The 23,891-nt window shown below is 39.4% G+C and overlaps 1 protein-coding gene across 1 annotated transcript in view; it reads right to left on the bottom strand.

The window, feature by feature from the left end:
* Window positions 1–23,891, bottom strand: part of Etnk1 (ethanolamine kinase 1) — a 45,964-nt gene that overhangs the window by 7,701 nt on the left and 14,372 nt on the right. Inside the window, exons 2-6 of the mRNA XM_021654378.2 lie at window positions 23,031–23,290; window positions 14,765–14,905; window positions 11,852–11,994; window positions 3,131–3,214; window positions 943–1,103 (exon numbers count right to left, since the gene is read on the bottom strand). Of these exons, the coding sequence (XP_021510053.1) occupies window positions 943–1,103; window positions 3,131–3,214; window positions 11,852–11,994; window positions 14,765–14,905; window positions 23,031–23,290 (789 nt within the window). The remainder of the gene's footprint in view (window positions 1–942; window positions 1,104–3,130; window positions 3,215–11,851; window positions 11,995–14,764; window positions 14,906–23,030; window positions 23,291–23,891) is intronic.

Here is a 23,891-nt window from a genome sequence, read left to right as displayed (position 1 = left end):
GTAACCCCAACACCAGGGCTGGACTATAAGGCAAACACATGGGACCAAGCAAATATACTTAAAGTACAGTTAAGATCTTTGTTTATTGTGGCTTGGTTTGTCTTTTGAGATTAGGTCTCATATAGTCCAGGCTGTTCCTCCTTGCTGTGTGGCCAGACTGGTGTTAAAACTCTGGATCCTGCTCCATCTGCTTCCCAAGAGCTGGTACTGTAGGCGCTACCATGATGTTTCCCCCTTCAGTCACATTTACATGCATTCCTAATTATACTTTGCTGAGAATTTTAAATACATTTGGGTGTTAAGTTATAAGCATTCTGAAGGACTTTTAATATTTGTAAGCTACAGTAGCAGTAAGTGCTTAGCATCTGATTAAGGAACTGTGTACAGATATAATCCTAGTATCTAAAAAGGCTTATGCACATTACAGGAACCCCACCTCACTTTCTAAAAGTGAGTATTCAACAGCAGCCTCCCCACAGGTCTGGCATCAGACAACAGTTATCACATATGAGCACACCCTCAGCGGTGTGCTGAATGTCTCTGAGGCATCGGTGCCGTGGCTAAGACTACCAACAGTCTATCTGTGGGCCATCACTGCAGTCTATTTGAAAAGACAAGATGGCCAATACTCCCAAAGTCAATTTTATAAAATCATATTAAAATTTATAAAGTAGCTGAAGAAACTGACCTAATATTCAGTATTGTCTTAACACATCACTTGCAAGCTATGCTAGATAACTACTTATTGTCAAACTAAACTCAGGGTAAGATAAGTGGATAAAAAAACAAATATATCCTTAAAGCAAGGTAATGAATGAGGGAGGATGTAAACAATCACATCTTTCATTATTTTCAACAACAAAATTTGCAAAACTAAAAAAAATTTTATAAGATGAAAACTTAGTTGCATTAAGAATTTTTATTAACTCTATTTAAACTTACCAATGCGAACTGATTGACTTGAATGAAGAGTGTCTCTACTTCCTTCTCAGTGACTTCACAGCCAAAGCCCTTGAACTCCTTGTAGGCTTCAAGGTAAGAGCGCAGCCACTGGCCCTGGAGCTCTCTATCTGGATAGAGACTATAGTCTACATCGCTGACACCTGAGGAGAAGCAGACCACTGAGAAACAGCCTTCACTATGCCTAAGTACTGCCACCAACTTTTTAACTGAAAAGTAATGAGGCCTTTCACTTCTGCTGGCAATCCCTTATTACTAAACAACCAGCCATTCAGAATCCCAGCTGAAACCTAGGGCACACAGCTGCTGCTCATCTTAGGAAGCTGATGATGTCACTGCTTCCCTTGAGCCATCCACAGCAGAACCCCCAGTCTACATCTGAACAAGCGCCCCTGTTTTTAAGCACTAAGGGAAGAGCAGAACCTCAAGCCTGGCCTCCTAACAGCTTTTGGGCACATTCAGCATAAACATTTTTCTTCCAACATAGTATTTTTTATTATTTGGGAATTTATACAATGTACCCCCAATCACACTCACTTCCCAGTCCTCCCAGGTCCAACCCTAACCCTTGTGCCCCGCCCCATCCCCCCAAAAAAGAAATGACAAAAATTATAACAGGTCCTATTTGTGTTGTCCATATACTCACTGGAGCATGGGCGATCTCCTTGTGGCCAGCCTTTCAAAGAAAACCAAGTCCTTCCCCACCCCCCACAAAACCCATTTACACTATGAAGAGCTATACTTCCGCATCCCTACAGCATATTCTTTACTGAAACCTTTATCCCTACATTAACTGCTATAAAGTTTCAGAAAACATTGTATTTACTATCGTTTATCATCCAACTCTGGTATTTTAGATTTCTATCCTTTCCATTTCTTTTGAGGGGAGAGGTGGAGGAAGGGAAGGAGACATGCAAGGTGGGCCATTACCACAGTCTAATGGCATACCCTAAAAGTTTCTACTGTTCTTTCCTGACATTTGGGGTTCTTCATAAATATTCTAAACCCACCTCTTCAATGTAACTTTTGCCTCTCCTTCCAGAGCTGTCTATCCTACAGACACATGTTAATGCTGCCTCCCTCCCGTTCCAAATACTACCTAACATGTAGGTCTTAATTCAGCTTTACCCCACAGAAGTTCTGAGACCATTGTGCCCTCCTCCTTCATAGCTAGAACAGTCTCTGTGTCGCAAACCTTTAACCTACAGATTCATTCCTGCCTACAGGACAATGTGTGACAGTATGAGCAACACAAACATGGGGCTCTGTGCTACATGTAGGGTAAACTTGGTGGAACTAATTAACTAAAAACAAAACTTTAACCAATTTTCTTTACTAGCCTCATAACCCGAAATATATATATATATATATATAAAAAAAAGAGAGAACAATCTGTTCCAAGTGCAAGTTCAGTGATACAATATCCTCACTAGGAATAAGACACCCAAAGCATTTTCTATTCATTATTTTTCGGAAAGTTCTAAATATAGTCGTGTTATTATATATTCTACTTACATAAAAGAAACCTAAAGTTTTGTAAGTAATTATAAAATGAAATTCAAGAGGGAAAAATGCCCAACCTTTCAATAGTAATGAAGTTTACACTGGTGGTAACTCATAGGCAGGCAAGAGTTCACTGTTGACACAGAGACTGTTCTAACTATGAAGGAGAAGGCCACAACAATCTTGGAACTTCTGTGGGGAAAAGCTGGATTAAAACCTGAATGTTAGATAGAACCCGAATATGCAAATGGAACAGAAGGGAGAGAAGCACCATTAAGATGAGACCGCTATCCGGAGCAACCGAAACCAAAACATAAAAAATTTGAGTGTTTTGTTAAGAAGCATTTCAAGAGCCATGTTATTTTGTTGTGCTGGGGATGGAAGCCAAGATCGTCCCCATGTGATAGGGACGTGGAGCCCCAGCCCAGGCCTGCACATGGTCAGACCCTGAGTTCTTTCTGCAGTCTCAGGGAGCTCTTCTCACATAAGCCATGATTATCTCCTTTCTTGTGTTTTCAGATGGCAAATAAGGGGAAAGCTCTTTTCTCCAGGAGCAAGTAAACAAAGTCAGGAGGTCAAGTGGTGAGCAGGACACTCCTGCACAGGTAAAACCACCCTGAAATGTCACTGTTGGTAGTTGACCCCAACACTGAAGTGTGGGTCTCACCTGCAAATTCATTGAAATGGTTTCCAATATCATATGCCAGGTAGTTGTATCCAGAATACTCATAATCAATGAACTGTACATCACCTATGTGAGACACAAAAACAAAGCATATAAGAAATCATCTACATGATCAGAAAACCCCTATGCTACCTGTAATTCAGTCCTTCTCATACTTTGTCTCAAAGCGTGTGCTTGGTTACATGCACTTCTGAGACAACACAGGGTGAGGCTGTGGATTTTATGGCAATGAGCTTTACAAAATTCAAATTATGTCAACAGCATTTCAAGAACACTATTGTCCACTTCTGTTAAAATGAAAATATAATCATTTCCAAGTTCTAAGACACATATGTTTTTCACCACATGAGGGCATCGGTAACTTAAAAATTCATGTTTACTTAGAAATAACCCTGTGGAAACTGTTAACAGCCTATGTTAAAACATCATCTATGACACACTGTATACTAGCAAGCTTAACTACATATAACACAAATTCTGAAAACCTGAATTCTGTGGCTCTGACAGTATGCTAATTTGTGATAAATAATTTGGTATTATCACCAGTTTAAGAAGTAAGTTGCTATCTAATTCTTATGTTTGTTTGGTATAATTACACAACTGAGTTTTCCATGTCTTAGGGACGGTACATGAGTTAAAATTGAAATGACATTTGTGTTTGTGTGTGTGAGCATGCGTGCATATGTACAATCCTGTCCACCTTTTATAAGTGAGTACTACTACTTAGGAATTTTTAATTTTTAAGTACTCGTCATGGGGTGATCACATGTAAATATACAAGTTGAATATGAAAAAAAGTTATTAATTTTTTTAAAAAACTAATGTATGTCACTGTCTATACCAAATATGTGTGTATACACCATGGAGCTAAGCTACAGTGGACACAAGATTGGCCACAGCTATAAGAGTCACTTCCAGGATGCTCAGGTTGAGAAAATACATGTAACAATAATGTGGGCACCCCATCTTGTAACCTGTGAGCTGAGGTGACAAAACAGACACAGTAGCATTTCTCAAATAAAACAGTGTCTGAATTTTAACGTCTTAATGTAAGAGATCTGTAGAGTTAATCCAGAAAAATATCTTAGGCATATTCAATCAACAAGAAAAACAAAAACTTATGACCAAAAGATGTGAAAAATATAACTTTTCAGAAAGCAATTGTATTTAACATAATTCTAAAACTGTAAGAATGGCCAGGGGCTGGGGAGCAGCTTGGTGGTGGGGTACTTGCCCAGCAGGTACCAGGCCTGGGTGATCCTCAATATTAGGGGGAAAAGATCTATTGGGAAAAGTCACAATGATCAAAGTATATTTCAGTTTGCAAAACTGAGTACATATTGTTACAAGAAATGTTAAGTTTTCTTAAATGTTAATGAGAATAAATCATACTGCAAAGTCAGCCACAGGTGTGACCTGCTGCAAGCCCAGGGCTACTTGACAAGCACCACACCCATAACTCAAGGACTTCACTGAGCAACAGAAGGGTACCAGTACTGGGACAAGGCTGGCAACGAGAAGCTGCAGACAAGTACCATGGCAAGTCCTTGACAGACAAAGCCAAACAACAGCTTTCAAAATTAAGTCTAAAATACAAAGTTCTAAAAAGGGATGCTGCTCAGCTAATACATTGTGATGTAATTTATAATAATGTGTCCAAAAGAGCATACTGAATACAGGGCAAAGATGAACTGAAATAAACCCAAACAAAATGTCAGCTCCTTTAATTACAGGTAATATAAAGGACTTTCCCTTTAACTTTTCTTTTTTTTCTTTTATAACTTCTTTACAATGAGCATTTCTGAAGAAATCATATTATTCTTAAAAAGAAATGCTATGGCTATTCTATAACAAACTGTCAACAAGTAAAACTAAGTAGACTGGTCCAGAGCATACCCATCCCTCCATGCGCCTTCAAAGAACAGAATCCACATTTACCCAGGTTCGTAAATGAGCCAACCAAGCACTTAGCATGGAAGTCGTAAATGCGGCTGTTGATGCGTGGCTCTTTAAGCACAGCCTCTTGTAGAGCTCATGTTAACAGTTAAATGCCAATAAAACACACAGCCCAGTCCTGAAGCTCACTTTTGCCACATAAATAAAAGCTTCAACTTTCACAATTACATTTAGAATTTGGCAAATACAGTTAAAATGGCAGGTAAAAACAGACCTGCTTATACACATAATTTAATTAAAACATAAATCATTTTAAGAACAGTTACAATCTGTTTCAGCATGAAAAGTTTTAGCAGTGACTTTTGTAGTATCGTTAACTCATTAACACTGGCCTTTATGTTTAAATGCTATGTTGAGTTTATAGTGAAATCTAAAGATAAGAAAATGAAGCTAACAAAATACAGATGGGGCTGTTACCAGGCTCCGTGCATGTGAACAAGGCGACAAAGCTCCAGTCAGTGCGTTTAAGAAGCACGGTGCGCCGCCACATGGCAGCAACAATGGCATACCTAATCTGTAGCAGATGAAGAAAATTTGGCAAACTCACATTGTACAAGACACAAAGCTTTAAAGGAAAGAAATTTTTAAAAATCTGCATTAACTATTCTTTTTCAAGTTATTACAAAGTGGAACTCAACCTTAAATTTAAGATTCTGCAACAATGAAAATTACAGAGGCCTACTATCTTTAGGGTGCCAGAAAAATCAAATTACAGTATCGGAAAATGTTTTCCTAGCAACAGAAATATATATTTCTTTATCCAGTAGGTTTAATTTTTATTTCTAATATTTCCCAATATTAATAATGTTCATCATTATTGTTAAATAAGTTTTAGAACAAAAATTTCTTCTTGAGGTCTCAAAGGTTAACTGATAATGAAAATACTCCCCACAATTTTATGTGCATGCTCACTTCCCAAGTAGGGGCTTTAAGATCATCCAGATTTCTAAAACATCCTTAACTTTTAAAAAGAACAATTAGCTTAAGGGCTATCATTGATTTTTTTTATTATCTTTAAATAACTGTATCAGTGACATACAATGTACATAGCAAATGATGGATGAATTTGAATTTTCAAAGTATTTTTTATTTTTACTATTGTTTGAAGCCCTTCACCACTATAGGAAAAATCCATAGTTAAACTGTTCAAATCTCATTACAAGAAAAAGTCTTCTGATTATGAAAGCACTTTAAGGCAAAAAAGATGAGTTACTACCCAAGGCTATGTAATTATAACAAGACATGTCTCGACTTTATCTTGTTAAAAAGGAAAATTAATGTTATCAATATGAGAAGCTGAAGCCTTTCCAGTCCTCCACCTGCTCTGCTGTTAGACATTGAGGAACAGCCGTGAGAAAAAGTCACAGGGTCCACAAAAACATGGTCTGTCTCACACGGTACATGGCAGCAGGTCTGGGCTAGGAAATATCCAGTCCTGCTTTAAACTGCTTCCATCAAAGCAAAAAATAACTCTAAATTTAAGAGCTAGGGACTGGCAACTGCTATGTGAATGCTAGAAATGAGGTTCTACCACAGAGACACTGAGACACAGTAACATGTGAGGAGGGGTTGCAAAAGAGCATTTAAAAAAAAAAGAAGAAAGAAAAATGTGGTATTTCTAACATTCTCATTCAAGTATGACTCAAATACAGTAGGCCTCAATACAAGGGTTTTAAAATGGCACTTAGCCCCTCAGACTGTGCTCATGCAAACAAACCTAGTTAAAATTCAGTGGGCCACACACAAAAACATAGAAAAAAGAGGAGGGGAAGCTTATTCAAAAGAATGAGTTCGGCAGAAATAGAAAAAGAATTTAAAAATAGTGGAGAAAGAAATGACGAAAGTACATTAAAGACGTATGAAATTGTCAAAGAGTAAAAATAAATATTGAAAACATCTAGCAATATCTTAGTCATTGTTCCTTAATAATTAGGAATGGCGAGGACTGTTTGCTTGGTTTTTAAAACAGGATCTTGCTAGGCAGCCTGGCTGGTCTGGCACTCGCTATGTAGACCACATAAGCCTCAAACTCACAAACTCCATTTCTCAGCCTCCGAAGAACTGATTATACAAATGGACCTTCACATCTGCCTAGGGTTCAGCTTTACAACTACCTGGCTTCGGGATGTTTCCCTTTCTTACACAGTGGTCTGTAACAAATAAATACAGGATGGTATTACTCTTTACAAGAACATGAGGCTCTCTCCAAGATGGTAGAAATGTTCTACACTTAAGGGCGTCCAAGTTATAGGGGTACAGATGCCTGGCAGGTTCACCAAGTAGCATCTCCTCTTCTGTTTTCAAAGCACATTTCCACTAGGTTGCCTAGGATGGCCTTGGACTTCTCAGGTTCCAGATATCCTACTCTTCAGTTTCCCAAATGGCTGCAATTCCATATACACATCACACCCAGCTTGATATACTATGATTGGCACAGTACAGTTCAGTGAAACGCTGAGCTCTAATGATGCTATGCTGCTGAAGAGCTTGAGCATGGAAGCCACTCATATCTGCAGCTCTGTGAAATATACATAAAAAGTAAGATGGGCTGATGGATGGACAGGTGAAGGGTGATAAAAGCCCAAACTTGTCAATTCTAGACTCTGGGTATCAGTGCATGGGTAATCACTACACATCAGACATGTGTTCTTTATAGAAAGATTTATGTTTGTATTTATACTTGTAGATATTTACACCCAATATTATATACATACAGATTATATTTTAAAGGTATGGTGGTACTCCAAGTAGGTAAGCAATGCCATACATGTGTATGAATATATTGGTTTTTATAAGCAAACATGTTTATATGTTAATGTAACTATTTCTAGTTATTTCATCAATGTTTACATTTGTATGTGAGATTATTTTTCAAAGACAGCATTTTGTTTATTTCTTTTTTTTTCCTTAAATAGGAATGGGTGGAAGAGAGAGGCTCAAACCTATGCAAGGATGACCTTGAATTTCCCACGCTCTGGCCTCTACCTTCCAAATACTGGGATTACAGTATTGCTGCACCCATTTATGCAATACTGAGGATGGCACCCAAAGCTTGGAGCATACCAAAGCTTAGAGCCAGCAACGTACCAACTGAGCTACAACTGCAGTATCACAAGGACAGCTTTACTGAGAGGACATACAAAGCCGTCTCATTCTAGCTGAAGGGACTAAGAAATCTCTATAAACCTCTTAACAAGTCATATCGTTATTAAATTTTAAAATAAAAATCAATGGAAAAGTATCTTCTAAGTCATTAAAAATGACAAAGCTTTGCATTAGTAAGAGTAAAATGGCTTAAGCCAATGAGGTGACTCAGGAGTGGTGACTTCCCTACCTATGTGCAAAACTCAAGATCCTTCATTTTATTCTATTCCTTTGTATTGCCTAAATGCCTACCAATCAACTTCTTGTATTTTACTGAACAGAAAATGGACAATGATTAACATCCCTTAAATTTAAACTTATAGTTAGCCTTATATGTAAGCTCTTATAAAGAAATGGGGGTGGAGGGAAGAAACAAATTAACTATGAAAAGTCACTAAAGAACTAAAGAACTTTCTAACAACAACAAAAAGACATGAGCACAATCTCAAAAACTTCAATCGCTTCTGATACATCAGCAACTAAAGATACTACATTGGAAAGCAGTCAATAAACATTACAAGTTCTTCACTCCAATCAAGCCTGTGAGATTAGCATGATTAAGTGATTACTGTACAATGCTGTCTTGCTGCTCTGAAGGAAGAATGTCTGTTTCCCAATTTATTACAGACTCTATCTCATCATGGGGAAGGACATCACTTCATTAAAGCCAGGAATGCGCCACTGTTTAACAAACAACTAAATTCTGATGCCAACTTTTCAAATCCCTGATAGCAATCCACTTCAGAAGGACACCTACTTTGTCCTGCGTCCTCTAAGTGCTGTCATCTCACAGTTTGAGCATGTAGCAGCAGCATTATTTTTAATTTTGCTGTGATAACCTATGCACTCCTCTACATTTACACAGAATGCCAGTAAACACAGGGTACACTGTGCATGAATACTAATTCAGTTAAAAAACTGGATTGTCATCGATCACACACAGGCCACAGTGCTAAAAACTACCCTTCACTGTTTTGATCAGATACATTCTATAAAATGCATACTATAAGCACATTACTAAACCAGCTGGCAAACTATGTATGTATATTAATGCCAAATCCAGTTCGTCACAGTAATGTTTTAAAATATATGCAGATGATAGTGTAAGGAATTTATTAAGTTAGCTTCAATTTATGTGTTGGAGAAAGAGAGCATTATGGTATCAAGGCCAATGTCTTCACTTCATCATTTTATCTACTTAGTCATTCGAACAACAGATCAAATGTGTATGTGAATAAAATGCAAAATGTATCCATTATTCTAGGTGCCTTCAAAAAATCTCAGCTTTCTTATGCTACAGCAGAGGAAGCAGCCAAGGTAAGATCTATAGAGTCCATGTTGCCTTTTCTGTTATGAGCCTAGCTTTTAATGGCCGAGCCCTCTCTCTAGCCCCTTCTTTTGATTTCCCTCACGCCTACTCAAGATGGGGTCTCACTGTGAAGCTCTAGCTGTCCTGGAACTAAAGTAGACCCGACCCGCCTGCCTCTGCTCCCAAGTGCTGGGATAAAAGGTGTGTGCACCCCTGGCTCCCACACTATCACCTCTGGAGAAGCAAAGAGATGTTCCAGGGCCAAACGCATAAGCTTACCAAACTGTTGGAATAAGGCATGGTATCTTCTACTTGTAATTATAGATTCAAATAGGTCATATGGTTTTGTTACCTCAAAACTACCAGCTTCTCATGTGAAACATCACCAAAGGATAGAAATAGTCTACTTCTGGTCAGGTGTTCTTGAACTCCAGATTTTTCCTGAACATTCTAACCACAGTACAGACATAAAACTACTGACTGATAAAGAGAAAACACATACACACAGCCTTTCCTTACTAACACCCACAAAGACAAGAAGCAAGCAGTACAACATGGACTCCTACTGGAAGGAAAAGGACAGAGACAGAAAGGGGCACCTTGACCTCTAACGCCAAATTAAAATCTAATTGTTCTCTTTGAAATACAAGTATTTTCATGTAATTAGCAACAGCTGAGATTGACAATTGTTTAAATGAAAAGTACCTATGACAAAGTAATCTGATTTTTTTGGTCCCTTATTTTTTAGTTTTATAAACAAGTTTGTTCTATGAAATGAATATGCAAAAGAAACATGAAAATTAAAATAATGACAAGTTAAAATTATATTCCAAAAGTAAGAAATTCCCTTTGACTTGCAGTTAAAAATAAAGCTGAGTGTCCACTTCAAATGTAAGATGAAGTCCCTTACTTGAAATTCCATTACACAAGTGTGTTATTAGGTCTTGCACTGAATGTACACTAGCACACTCTTAGGCAAAGCTAACGCTCCTGTCTCAGACATATGGCATTGAGATTTGGTCACCACTCATTTACTGTAACAATTATGTACAATCAATGGATAGTAACTCATTAAAGAACACTGTCAAAGACTTAATGCTTAGGGTGTGCTTAAGGCTTAAAATAAAAAATGATTCCACACAGAATTAACGTGATTCAAAAGAAAGCCTTTAGTGTTTTCTAAACAATCTCTTTAAAGGCATTAAAATATCAAATATGAAAGATAAATGTTTTTGAAAATATGGCTTAAGGCCACCATCCTTGACAGTGTCTCTTTAGCTAGGTTTCAGGTTAAAGTTAGCCATAATTATAACAATTCTTTTATTAGAACAGTCTCAACTTTGGATATATAAGGTCAATAGTAGTAAATTTAATATATTTATAACTACAGCAATAGTAATTTTTTGACTTTAGTATATCCACAAAAGCACTTTTTTCTTTAAAATATGGTCTTCCAAATATAACTACTTTCAAAAATGGGCCTCCTCTGAAAAGCAGCAGCTCCACAGCTCCAAGCACTTTCCAAATATTAATTTGAACACAAATTGTACTTTTAAATATCAATTTGGTATTTGAAGGTGTTTCTTGTTGAGCAACCAAACCTCAAACCATTTCACCCAGTGATCTAATAATGCAACCAGTGACTCTTAGTTCTGAACACAAAGCATCAAGATATGAACAGTCACACAAAGTTACACCAGAAGTATCAACTTTTGCCTCAGAATATTTTCAGTCTATTTACCAAGACTATTTTCTTCGTTATTATCTCATTTGCTATAAATATGGACAAAGACCATGTGCTCAGTCTCTCCCTAATATACCAGCACATACAAAGGAATTGGAAAGCCCGGAGATATGAAGTGCTGCTAAACTCACAGCACTGAGGGGTTCCCACAGAAATCCAGCAGTGCATAGCAACCTGTTGACTTCCCACACTCCCCATTACAGCAGACATGCTTTCAAAATCACAGACATCCAAACAATTTCTAGAAATATATATATTTATATGTATATATTTATAAATATATATGCATATGCACACACACAATCATTTCATCATTTTACATTTAAAAAGCCAACAAGAACCACCAACTATTTCTATAAACCAAGTTTTAAAGAAATTTTATTCACATTTATAATATATATATATGTTCCTAATAGCAATTAACATGATTTTTATAACCTCAAAAGAAAAGTCTTTGTTTTTTAAATTCTTGTTTACTGATACAACAAGAGACCATTAAGAGCATACGAGCAATCAATCAACTTACTTACTGCTAAGGTCAAATACCTACCTTGTTTCTCGTTGTAGATTATATTCTTACACAACAGGTCATTATGGCAAAGTACCACAGGTGAGCCCAGGTTGGACAGAATCTCCTTCATCCAAGTCATCTCTTCCTGAAGAAGCTGAGGGCTTGGGATATCACTTAGGAACCTTCCCATTTTAAAAAGAAGAGTTAGAGCTTTTTTATCTGATTGAGATTTCCTTCAAATTTAAAGTTAAAAATCTACTTCAAATGTTTTCCACTGAATCAACATATATTCCTCAATTCAACAATAGACCATTGCGTTCCAAAACTTGAAAAAAGAAAAGCTTTATAATCAACCTAAGACAATTAAAATGTAGAGGAGAAAACTAAAACTTCTGACACATCAAAACTGGGAGAGGGACATTATAAGCATTTAGCAGCTATTACGGACCATTCCAAACACCTTACATTTACTGCCACTTTATATACAGGTGAGGGAACTGAGGCACAATGAAATCATTAAGAGGTTTAAGTGTATTATTTAAAGTTACAGACAGAAAATACTTATTCTAAGCAAGCAAAGATGAATGCAATAAAAATGAGTTCAACTTTCAGAATATCCTAGACCACTATCTGAAACACAGCAATGCACTCTTATTATCTACTTAAGAGCAAAGCTATACAGTTTGCCTCAGTGCAGCTGGGGATACAGTTTCTTTTTAACATAAGATTTTTAAATTTTATTTATTTATTACAAGTTATTAACTTTGTATCCCGACTGTGGCCCCCTCCCTCATCTCCTCCCAATCCCTCCCTCTCTCCTTCTTCTCTCCCTATGCTCCTCCCCTAGTCCACTGATAGGGGAGGTCTTCCTCCCCTTCTATCGGACCCTGGCCTCATGAAGGCTGGCGGCATCATCTTCCTCTGTGGCCTGGCAAGGTTGCACCCTCTAGGGGGAGGTGACCAGAGAGCCTGCCACTGAGTTAATGCCAGATTACAGCCCCTGCTCCCCTTACAATGGACCCCACTTGACGACTGAGGCTATGGGCTACATCTGAACAGGGTAAGTTTTAGGTCCTCTCATGCATGGTCCTTGGCTGGGGTATCAGTCTCTGCAGAGACCCCAGGGCCCAGGTTTTTTGTTCTATTGGTCCCCTTTTGGAGTTCCTGTCCCCTCCAGGTCTTTCTATCTCCTTCTTCTTTCATAAAATTCCATGCACTCTGCCCAAAGTTTGGCTATCAATATCAGCCTCTGCTTTAATACCTCAATCAGTAGCTCAATCAGTAGAGTTTTTCAGGGCCCTCTGTGGTAGGCTCCTGTCCTGTTCCCTGTCTTCTCCTGCTCCCGATATCTATCGCATTTGCCCTTGTGAGTGAGGATTGAGGATCTTCCATAGGGTCTTCCTTGTTGTTTAGCTTCTATAGATTTCAGTATGTTTATCCTATATGTCTAATAACCACTTATGAGTGAGCATAGTGCTGGTGGGAATGTAAACTTGTACAACCACTTTGGAAATCGATCTGGCGCTTCCTCAGACAATTATGAAAAGTGCTACCTCAAGATCCAGCTATACCACTCCCAGGCATATATCCAAAAGATGCTCAACTATACAACAAGGACATTTGTTCAACTATGTTCATAGCAGCTCTATTCGTAATAGCCAGAATCTGGAAACAACCTAGATGTCCCTCAACGGAGGAATGGTTACAGAAACTGTGGTACATATACACAATGGAATACTATTCAGCTATTAAAAATAAGGAAATCATAAAATTTGCAAGCAAGTGGTAGAAACTAGAAAAGATCATCTTGCGTGAGGTGACCCAGAAGCAGAAAAGACACACATGGTATATACTCACTTATAAGTGGATATACATAGATTTTAAGGACAAGAGTTAACAGAAAAATGTCTGGGAAAAAAAGTGGAACCCCAAAGTATGGCTGTGGGTAGTCTTATTTATATCAATTTAATAGAAAATAAAAAGGTACAAAATGGGCTATCTCCCCCACTTTGCCAAGAACACTATCAAATACTAACTGCTATTCACATACTCTTTCCCAGAGAGCTGCCTATTCTCTTGGTTCTTCATCTTAAGTCTATCAAAACACTCTTTGCCCCACAAAGATCATCTACGTGGGCAGACCACCAGCAAACCCAGCTAATAACCCACAGTATTCCCTCTACCCTTGCTAGGGGGACATGACACAGACATTAGCTGGTAACCAGGCCAGACCGGAAGCACAGTCAACTGCTTCTCACTCAACTTAAGAATTATTCTTTGTGTGTTTGCATGTACATGTGAACTTAGAGATCCTATGTGTGTGCACTGTGAGCATTTATGAATCCTGCAGCCTTCACACACTTTAGATACAAAACATAGTAAGATTTTCAATTTTTATATTAGTAGTAATAGCATTACTCATGATTAGTCTTTAGATCTTAAAGACTAATCTATAAAAATCTCACATGAAAAGTGAAATACCACAGGCAGTTTGAACTTGGGAGTCAATCCAAAAGAACTAAAAGATCCCAGAAAGTGAATTTTCAACCTTACGATCAGTCATTTAAATAAACACAGTAAATTAGGATGACCTAAATTTACAGTCCCAATAGACATCTCTAGGTGTTTATAGACAAAAACATTTACAAGGTCTCTATGGTCAATCATAACTGGTACCGACATAGCATTTCATAGTATTCTTTATATAATTATTTCTAAATAAATACTCTGAATTCATCTCATCTCCATCCTCCCTTTATTGTTGTAAGGACTTTTATTTTCAGGGCAGGGAGCTTTCAAAAAATAGGGAGTCCATTTTTAGTGTCACCTGAGAGTGAGAGTCAATTTCTGTTCACTTTTAATACAGAGAGAAAGCAAACCAGATTTTATACGAGCTTTGTTATCTTGCAGTACTTACTAAAGCAAAGCAATGCAAGGACCAAATTAATTTACCTTTTATTAATTTCTTCATCAGCAAATCCTGTAGGAATGAGAGAGAAGTATTTCCCCATCTTTAGCCACAGGTTAGATTTGGGGATCCAGCCATTGTGTGCATGGATAGCATGGATTTTAGCAAGCTGACGAGCTATTAGCCTGTTTAAAAACAAAACACCAAAATTTTAAATTAGAATAAAGTTATCTACTTAGAAAGGATTGTCATTTGATCACTTTTAGTCAGATTTCTCAAATGTCTTCCAAGCACTTCTGAGACATTTCTTTCTAAGCCCCCATTTTAACAGTAACTCTGCCAGGTCAGGTCAAATCTGCTTCCTGCATGCCTTTTTAAGCTTTGTTTATTATGTATACAATGTTTGTTGTGTCTGCATGTGTGCCTGCACACCAGAAGAGGGCACCAGATCTCATTATAATTATAGATGGCTGTGAGCCACCATGTGGTTGCTGGGAATTGAACTCAGGACCTTTGGAGGAGCAGCCAGTGCTCTTAACTGCTGAGCCATCTCTCCAGCCTGCCTGGTGGGACTCTTACGCTGCACCCCTGCTGCACCTCTAGACCTGGTTGCTGTGGCTATACAATCCCTTGACTCTTGATGCTACCATACAGAAACTTTGACCCATCAACATCACGTCCAGTTCCTGACTACAAATTCCCACTGCACACCTCTTTTCATGTTAAGCCCAGTGTCTCTTCTCCATCTGAAAACGACTACCTCTGTTTCTACTATAATTATGATCGCCAGACATAAAGACATAAATTAATGGTATTACTGAAAATTATTTACTATCCCCCCCAAAAAATCAATCTGATTTAATGTGCTTGGTTGGGTTCAAGCTAATGAATGAGAATATTTAAAAGCTTCCCTGATAACCCTAACATACAAAAATATTTGAGAATTCAAACTACGATTACAGAGAACCAAGTGTTATAAGCTTATGATTAAATAAACACTTTTACTAGAAATTTCTACTATCTTTATTGTTGTCTGATTTTTTTTTTAGATGAAATGTCATGTACCCTAGGCTAGCCTTCAACTATGTAGCAGAGGATGGCCTTGAATTTCTGAGCCTCTTTCATCACATACTGAGATTACAGGTAGGAGCTACCATGCCCTATTATGGAGTGCTACGCGGGCTTCACTTTACCATCTGAGCCTCCTCCCCAGCCCTCTACCATGAACATTCTTGAGTTTTACTCAGGTGATAACGCTGACCTTAGTCCTAAAACTATAACCCAACTGTGGCACCACACAGACTATGTCAAGCCTGTATGCAGAGCATGGCTCAGCGGTATCTTACTTGCCCATGATGTGTGAAGGAACAGAAAGGAAGTATATCAATCATAGTATGCCTTTTAGAGCAACGATGCATAACCCTCTTTTGTTGATATTTTTTACTTAATAATTTTCCAAGCTAGTGATCAAACCCAGACAAGCACTCCTACACCCTCAGCCTTTTCTGATTTTTGAGATAGGGCCACATACTGTTATACAAGTTGACTTATGTGGAGCCAGGGAGCCATGCTCTGTGCACAATGAGCCTGGATAACCAAGGCGAAAGCTAACACAGGGCTAACACAGAACTCAACTGTAACTCAGGCTGGCCTTGAACAGTTGCAATCCTGTCTCTGCCTCCAAAGGGCTGGCAAATCAGGCATGAGGCACCCCGCCCCCTCAGGGTTTGTTTTTGTTTTAGATTTATTTTGTGTTTAATTTTTAATGTGTATGAATGTGTATATATGACTACATGCATGTGCGTGCCCAGAGGCATTGTATCCCCTGGGTCTGGAGTTACAGGCAGTTTCTGAGCTGCCTGACATAGATGCTGGGAACCAAACTCAGGCCCCTCTACTCTTAACCACTGAGTCATCGTCTGCAGCCCCAATCAGCTTTAAAAACATAAAAATAAAATTATTTTGTTGTTAATGCTCTAGTGTATCACATGCATGCACGTGTGCTTCTGAGGTCAAAGGAGAGTTAATGACAGGCCGGGAAATTCCTCCATAGCTGAGGATGACCTTGAACTCTGGTCTGCTGGTTTCCGCTCAGAAGCACAGGTGAGCTCCAAGCCAGGAAGGACTCGTTGCTACCCTACTTCTCATCTTGTCAGGTGAGGACGTCAGATCTGCTCATGCCCTGCTATTTGTGCTGCTCCGCTGGCTCTGGGGATTTGGCTTGTCCTTCATTTCTTTCAAGATCCAGTAAAGAGCAGAACTTCCTACCTATAATCATTTCAAAAGAATTTATGATTCACACATACTGACTCAAACTTGCCTTTCCTGTTTCTTGTAGTTTCTGTTTTCTACTGGTTAATAAAACCTGCTAAGCATTTCAAAATGCCATGAAAGATTTACAACACGATCTGAAAGAACTAAAAAAAAAAAAAAAACAAATATCAAAGGTACTCCTTGAAACACCAACTCACTTGATTCCTATCAGTTTCTTCTTTTTCTTTTTTTAGCCTCATTTTCAAAAAACAGTAAATCAATTCAATACATCACTACTGCAAACCAGATGTCACACAATATTCTTAAAGACTCCATTCCTGGTTTCTAACAGAACACATTCTATCTATGTAGTAAATGTGCGGCTTCTTCAGTATCATCAAATGTATTCTAAATGAATAGATCTAACTAAAAATACAAGTATGACCACTTAATCAAACATGATTATAAATACTGAAGTCAGCTTTAACAAACCTTCACTAATAACTGTCGTCAGCCTTCCATGTCTGTGGGTCACACATCCATGGATTCAACCATGCACAACCAAAATGACTGAGAAAAAAAATAAAACTCACCAAGTTATAGCCTATTACACATCAAATATGACATATTCCATACATATTATACTGAATTGTTACAGTGATGTAGCCTTCCCAAATCCCAGCTGCTCTCTCTGCTCTCTCTGCCCTCTGACACTGTCTGCCTGGTGTCACTGTCACATTCTGTGTGCTCGATCGACGACCTATCTCAATGGCTCATCTGCACTCAACATGTACACATCTTATACTCAGATGCTGGGCAGTAAATCCTAACAGTTCTAGAGGGCTTTTGCACTGCCTGTGGAAATAAGTAACACAAGAGACAACTAGTGATGGGAAGCACACATGTTCCCCACAAGTCGTCATACAAAGGACTCAACTGAGCACCACAGATGTGGTATGGGGAGAAGGAATCTTAGAATCAGTAACTCAAGTACATTAGGGAAGAACTATGTAAACATTCCACTCTTTCCACTTAAGGTTACTCACAAAAATTATAAAGTTGCCTTGATAAAAAGAAAGTCAAGGGCAGGCTTAAGTATTATGTAATTATGAATACTAAGAGAGCAATAGATTACTCTGCATTCTTTTTTTTTTTGAAACAGGGTTTCTCTGTGCAGCTTTGGCTGCCCTCAAACTCACAGCAACTCACCTGCCCCTGCCTCCCTGAGTGCTGGGACTAAAGGCATGTGCCACCACTTCTGGCTTGTCTGTTCACTTTTGAGTCTAGCAATGTCATCACTTTCTAAGTAGCATAACAAAGCCCTATTTTCCTTTATGTTCTGCTTAATAATAAGGACTTAGTCACCCATCAATTGTATTCTTTCAGCATCTACTTGTGTTAGCCATATGGATCAAAGGTTAGTGACTGAAATATCTCTATATCTTAAGTTTGTTTTCGCATTTATTTAAGCAAGCTTATTAATATCTATCCCCTCGGGTTATTTTGCAATGTTATTAAATTAGATTTAGACACTACGAAGTTCCCTATTCGGTGTTCTATCAGTATTAGCCATCACAATCATTTGATTACACCCAACTTTAATAAGTGAATTGACATTTTTAGAATTGTAATATGCCTGTTAGAAATATTTATACTGTACTAATTAAAATTTAAATGAATTAAATCTAATAGTATCAAAAGAGGCATAGCTGGGCACAGTGACTATATGTGGGTGCTCAGGGACTGATGGTCGAGAACTGCTGTGCATTTAAAGCCAGCCTGAGCTGCCATGAGCTTCCATCGACCAACACCCCCCCAAAAAAAAGGGGGGGAAACAGAAAGAAAAAAGATTAAACTAATCTACAATGTCCCCAAGCCTCAGGCAGGAGGTTTTATGTGGGATTTCCCAGTTAAAAATTAAGGGCGGGCCTGCAAAGATGGCTTGGAGGTTAAAAGCACTGGCTGTTCTTCCAAAGGTCCTGAGTTCAATTCCCAGCAACCACATGGTGGCTCACAATCATCTATAATGAGATACAGTGTCCTCTTAGTATTCAGGTATATATGCAGGCAAAATACTGTATACATAATAAATCTTTTTTAAAAATTAAGAAGGGCAGCTGGGCAATGGCACACACCTTTAATCACAGCCCTCCTGAGGCAGAGGAAGGTCCATCTATGAGCTCCAGGCCAACCTGGTCTATGGAGCAAGTTCCAGGGCAACCAGGGCTACAAGAGAACCCCTATCTTAAAACACAAAATAACAGATGCTGCGGGAGCCCCAGGTTGCCGTGCAAACATAGCCAAGTCCAAGAACCACACCACACACAACCAGTCCCACAAATGGCACAGAAATGTCATCAAGAAACCTGGTCACAAAAATAGGAATCTCTTAAGGGGTGGAGCCCAAGTTCCTGAGGAACATGCGCTTTGCCAAGAAGCACAACAAGAAAGACCTGAAGACGATGCAGGCAAACAATGCAAAGGCAATAAGTGCGCGAGCAGAGGCCATTAGGCCCTTGTGGAGCCTACAGCTGTTAAGCGCAATATGCCAAAGGGCCCTGGCCACAAATTCAGCCATCTGGTTTTCATCGCTCACCTAAAGCTTGGGAAGTGGATTCGAAGCTGCATATATGGACAAGGGACATAGCCTCTGCCAACCAAAGCCCAAGATTCAAACCAAGGCAGAGGCCATAGCTCCAGCTTAAGGCCGAGGCTTCAGCCGCAGCACAGGCTCCCAAAGGTGCCCAGGCCCCTGTGAAGGCCCCACAGGAAAGGCTTCTGCTAATGTGAAGACAGACAGACTGGTGTGATACACCCACCTTCACACTATTTACAGATGACCAGTGTCCTATGCTGTTTTTACAAATAAATGAGGCAAGATCTGTTAAAAAAAAAAAATGTACTAAGCCATGAGTTCAACCCCTGGTACCAACAATAATGAATGAATGAATGAACCAAAAAATAAAACAAAAACAAAAATGAAACATGCATGTGTGAGAAAGTTCCCCTTTCAAAAAAGGGTAGAGGGGCTGCCCCTCAAGAAACTAGTAACATGATCTGAAGCTCACGTTCCCGGAGGCCTGGCTTTGCAGGCCTGGCCTCTAATCAACTATGCCACTTGGAGGTGTTGGAACCTTTAGGAGGCACTGCCCAGGACACAGAGCCTTTCACAGACCTCTCTGCTTCCTTGCACTGTGAGAAGATCAACTCTGCTCCACCACGTGACCCCAGCTATGCTTCTCTTCTTACCACAGCACCCCAAAACAACAGAGCCAAAAGACCACATATTCTAACTCTTCAAACCATAAGTGAAACCAAGTCTTTCCAACTTCACAGGTATTCTGTTAAAGCAATGCAAACCTGGTTCACAGTCAAGAAGCATTCTGAGGTCTCATGTAGGATCCAGGACGTTGACTGTCATAAACTAGAGAGGGGTTAGTGGCAGCTATCTGGCCATGCACGTGCAGTTTTCACACACTTGAGAAAACACTGTCCAGTATGCCACCATCAACAGTTCCTAAAAACGAAAGTTCTGAGATGGGACCTTGTTATTTATTTTTGAACCCTCCAAGCCTTTCAAATCCCTGGGCTCAAACAATCCTTCCTCAGCCTCCTGAGTAGCTGGGATTACAAAGCATGCACTGCTCAAAGTTAGGTGTGAATTTTAATTTTTTTTTTAATTTGTGTATGTGTACGTGTGGTAAATGCATGTATGGGACCATGTGCCCACCTATGACTTCACAGGACAGAGAATGATGACAGGAAATTTCTTCTTTTAATTACCTTTTGGGTTGTTTTGTGTTTTGTTGTTGTTGTTTTGATTTTGTTTTGAGATAGTCTTTTACTCAACCTGAAATTCCCCACTTCTGCTTGGCTGGCCAAGGAACCCCCAAGGACCTACCTGTCCACCTTTCATCCACCAGCAGTGGAATGCAAGTGTGTGTGGCACCCCTTGCTTTTATGTGGGTTCAGGAAGTAAAAACTCTGGTCCTAAGGCTTTGCAGCAGCACTGAGCCTACTCCCAGCCATCCTTGTTTGGGGCAAACAAAGAAATCTCACATAGCCAAGATTAGCATCCTGCTTCTACTTCTCAAGTGGAACCACACTTGAGAATGTACGACACTCAGCTAAAAACTTGGAAGAATATCCTTCCAAAAGCGTAATGAAGGTAACCAAGTGCATTATCTCTAACAATTTGCCAAAAAAAGTATTCTTAGTAAAAGATACTTCTTAGTATCCAAGGTGTTAGAATTGTAAACGTTTGGCTAAGAAAACACAAAAATTATAGGCGTTGACACACAATACTTAGCAGTGCTCTAAACTCCCCACACAGACAAGCTGAGCAACCTTAGAATAAGGACACAAACAGGAAAAAAAAAAAAATCCCATAGCTACCTTTATGACAGGTTGGTCAAATCAGACATCCTCAAAACCCTGTATCCAACTGCCTTCTGGCTCTGTGTAGCATGCCCATACCCAAGCATATGCATCGATTCTGTGTTTACAGTTGGCCCCACCCCAAAGACATTTGAATGTACAAATACTCCAAAGCCAAAAAATATCTAGAGCAATAATTCTGGCCCAAAGCACTGTAGATAAAAGAAATTTAACCTGTGTTTCTGTATTAATAAATCTAACCTTTACAATAATCATGGAATTAGGTAATTACTCCTATTGTTAAGGAAACTGAGGCAGCAAATTCCCATACCTCATGAAGGTGAGGTGGCCTGGCTCTACACTAACTATATGCAAATTCCCATGGCTCAAAAAGGTGGCAAGATGGCTTTATAGTATACTCTGAATAAAAGTGACATGATGTCTCATTTATCTTTTCAACATGGCCCCTCACAGCACACCGTCCTACCATTATCAGCAAAGAAGAAAGCATAAACTCCCTACGTCCGGTTTCCACCATTAGATTTGGAAAGTAAAACTCTCCTAAATCTAAACTCCTGAGTGATCTGTTACCCAGTTTCAACGTGACAATTTAACAGTCCTAGTGAAGTGTGGGTTCTGAAAGGGAAGGAAGATGCCCATGAAGAAATGAAAGAACACGGAGCAGGGACTACGGTCCCCGGCACTGAAAACTAACCTGGTCGACATGGCCTGTTCCAGGCCAGCCAGGACTATGTTATGAGACCCTGACTGAAAACAAAAATAAAAACAGCGTGGGAGCACACAGCTGCCTCCCAGCACTTGGAGATAAATGCAGGAGGGTCAGAAGGCCCAGGTCATCCTCAATAACACAGTAAGCCTGAGGCCAGTCTGAGATCCTGCCTCCTTAGAGGAATAAAAATTTGTATTACAGAATTCCAGCACAAGCAAATGATATGGCCCATTTCATTTCTAATTAGTTTTCACTCAAATTTTTTTAAAGTACAACCCAGGACTCCGTTCAGGAAGGTTCCATGATAAAACCCTGTCATTAGACATTATTTGCCTCGCTCACTCTTGTTCTCCCAAGTACTGCTGTGTGGAACTGACGTCACCAAACTGACCGCTAAACAAGATGTCCGCCCGATATTCTTTATGTTCTAAAAAAAAAAAATAAGTTTCAACTTCTAACATAGCAGATATTGGTAAACCTAGATTAAACACTAAAGCAAAAGTCTGGGGCATGTTCAAATACTTTCTTTCTTGGGAGGGCCACAGGGTCTCACGGAGCCCAGGCTGGCATCAAACTCCCTAGTTGGCTGAGGATGACCTTGAACAGTTCCTTCTGGGATTACAGGTGTGAGCTACCTCACTCAGCTGTTAAAAAGCATCTAAGAAGCCAGCTAAATGTATGTCACAGCAGGTAAATACATTTGCTATGCAGCTCTGATGGCCTGAATTTGATTCCGGAAATCTACAATGAAAGAAAATCCCACTCTAACAAGACGTTCTGTGACCACTAAAAACACCCGAATTCATACCTACATAAATGCTTTCCTCTCCTCCCTCTCACAAACACACAAACTCTCTCATACGTATACAAATCATGTAATTTTTTTAAATTTTAGTGTGTTTCCTTAGTGCACATTACGCTCTTTTCAGGAGAAACTTAGAAGGGCTCACCTGAAAATGGCTGGGTCACAGACATGCCGGGGGTCTAAAGCTTCGCCCTGTATAAACTCGTAGCACAGTCCATTATTAAACGTGCAGTACAGCTGAGGGGCACAGCCGTGAGCCTGCAGCACACGGAAACTTTTCACTTCTTCATCTCGGTCCACTAACAGTTCAGTCTTGTTGCCATAAATTCTCACCAGAACCACATCTTCCATGGTGTCACCCACGTAGCAGGCAATGAGCTTATTTGTGATCCCATCTGTAAAGAGCTACCAGAGAAAAAAAGAGAGAGCGATGCAATTATACGTTTGTAAGGACGGCACTAGAGGTAACGTGAGCATGTAAAATGGTAATTGGAAACACCACAAGTTTGAGAACAGCTTAAGTGTACATGGTTAGCATACAAAAGACCCTGGGCTCAATCTCCAAAACCCAGGAAAAGCACCTACTTCGTAATAATAAAGACCCTTTTGGAGAACCACAGCTCAGAAGTAGAGTGCAGGCAAGTCTTTGTCTGATTCCTGGGACCACTGCGAAGGACCTGAGGAGTGGCAGTGAGTGAGCCCACTTTGAGAAGTCAGACTAGCTTGATATGCATGTATGGCAGTAAGACAAAGGAAGGGGAAGAAAACTCATTTTTTTAAAGGTATGGCTCTAGTCAGCAAGCCGGGTCCAAGAGTGAAAGCACTTAGCAGCACAACCTGACACTGTAGCTCAAACCCAGGAACCAGCTGAGAAAGGAGAACACTCACTGACAGCTATCCCTGACCTCTGCTCATGGGTCACAGCATGTCCATAGCCATATACATACACAAAAGAAAAATAGAGATATCTAAGAAACGCCAGGTGTGATGACTCTTACAATAATAT

Source organism: Meriones unguiculatus, chromosome 5 (genome assembly GCF_030254825.1).
Source record: "Meriones unguiculatus strain TT.TT164.6M chromosome 5, Bangor_MerUng_6.1, whole genome shotgun sequence".
NCBI classification, from domain to species: Eukaryota; Metazoa; Chordata; class Mammalia; order Rodentia; family Muridae; genus Meriones; species Meriones unguiculatus.
The sequence above is the reverse complement of the archived record's forward strand: the minus strand, read 5'-3'. Positions and strand labels throughout refer to the sequence as shown.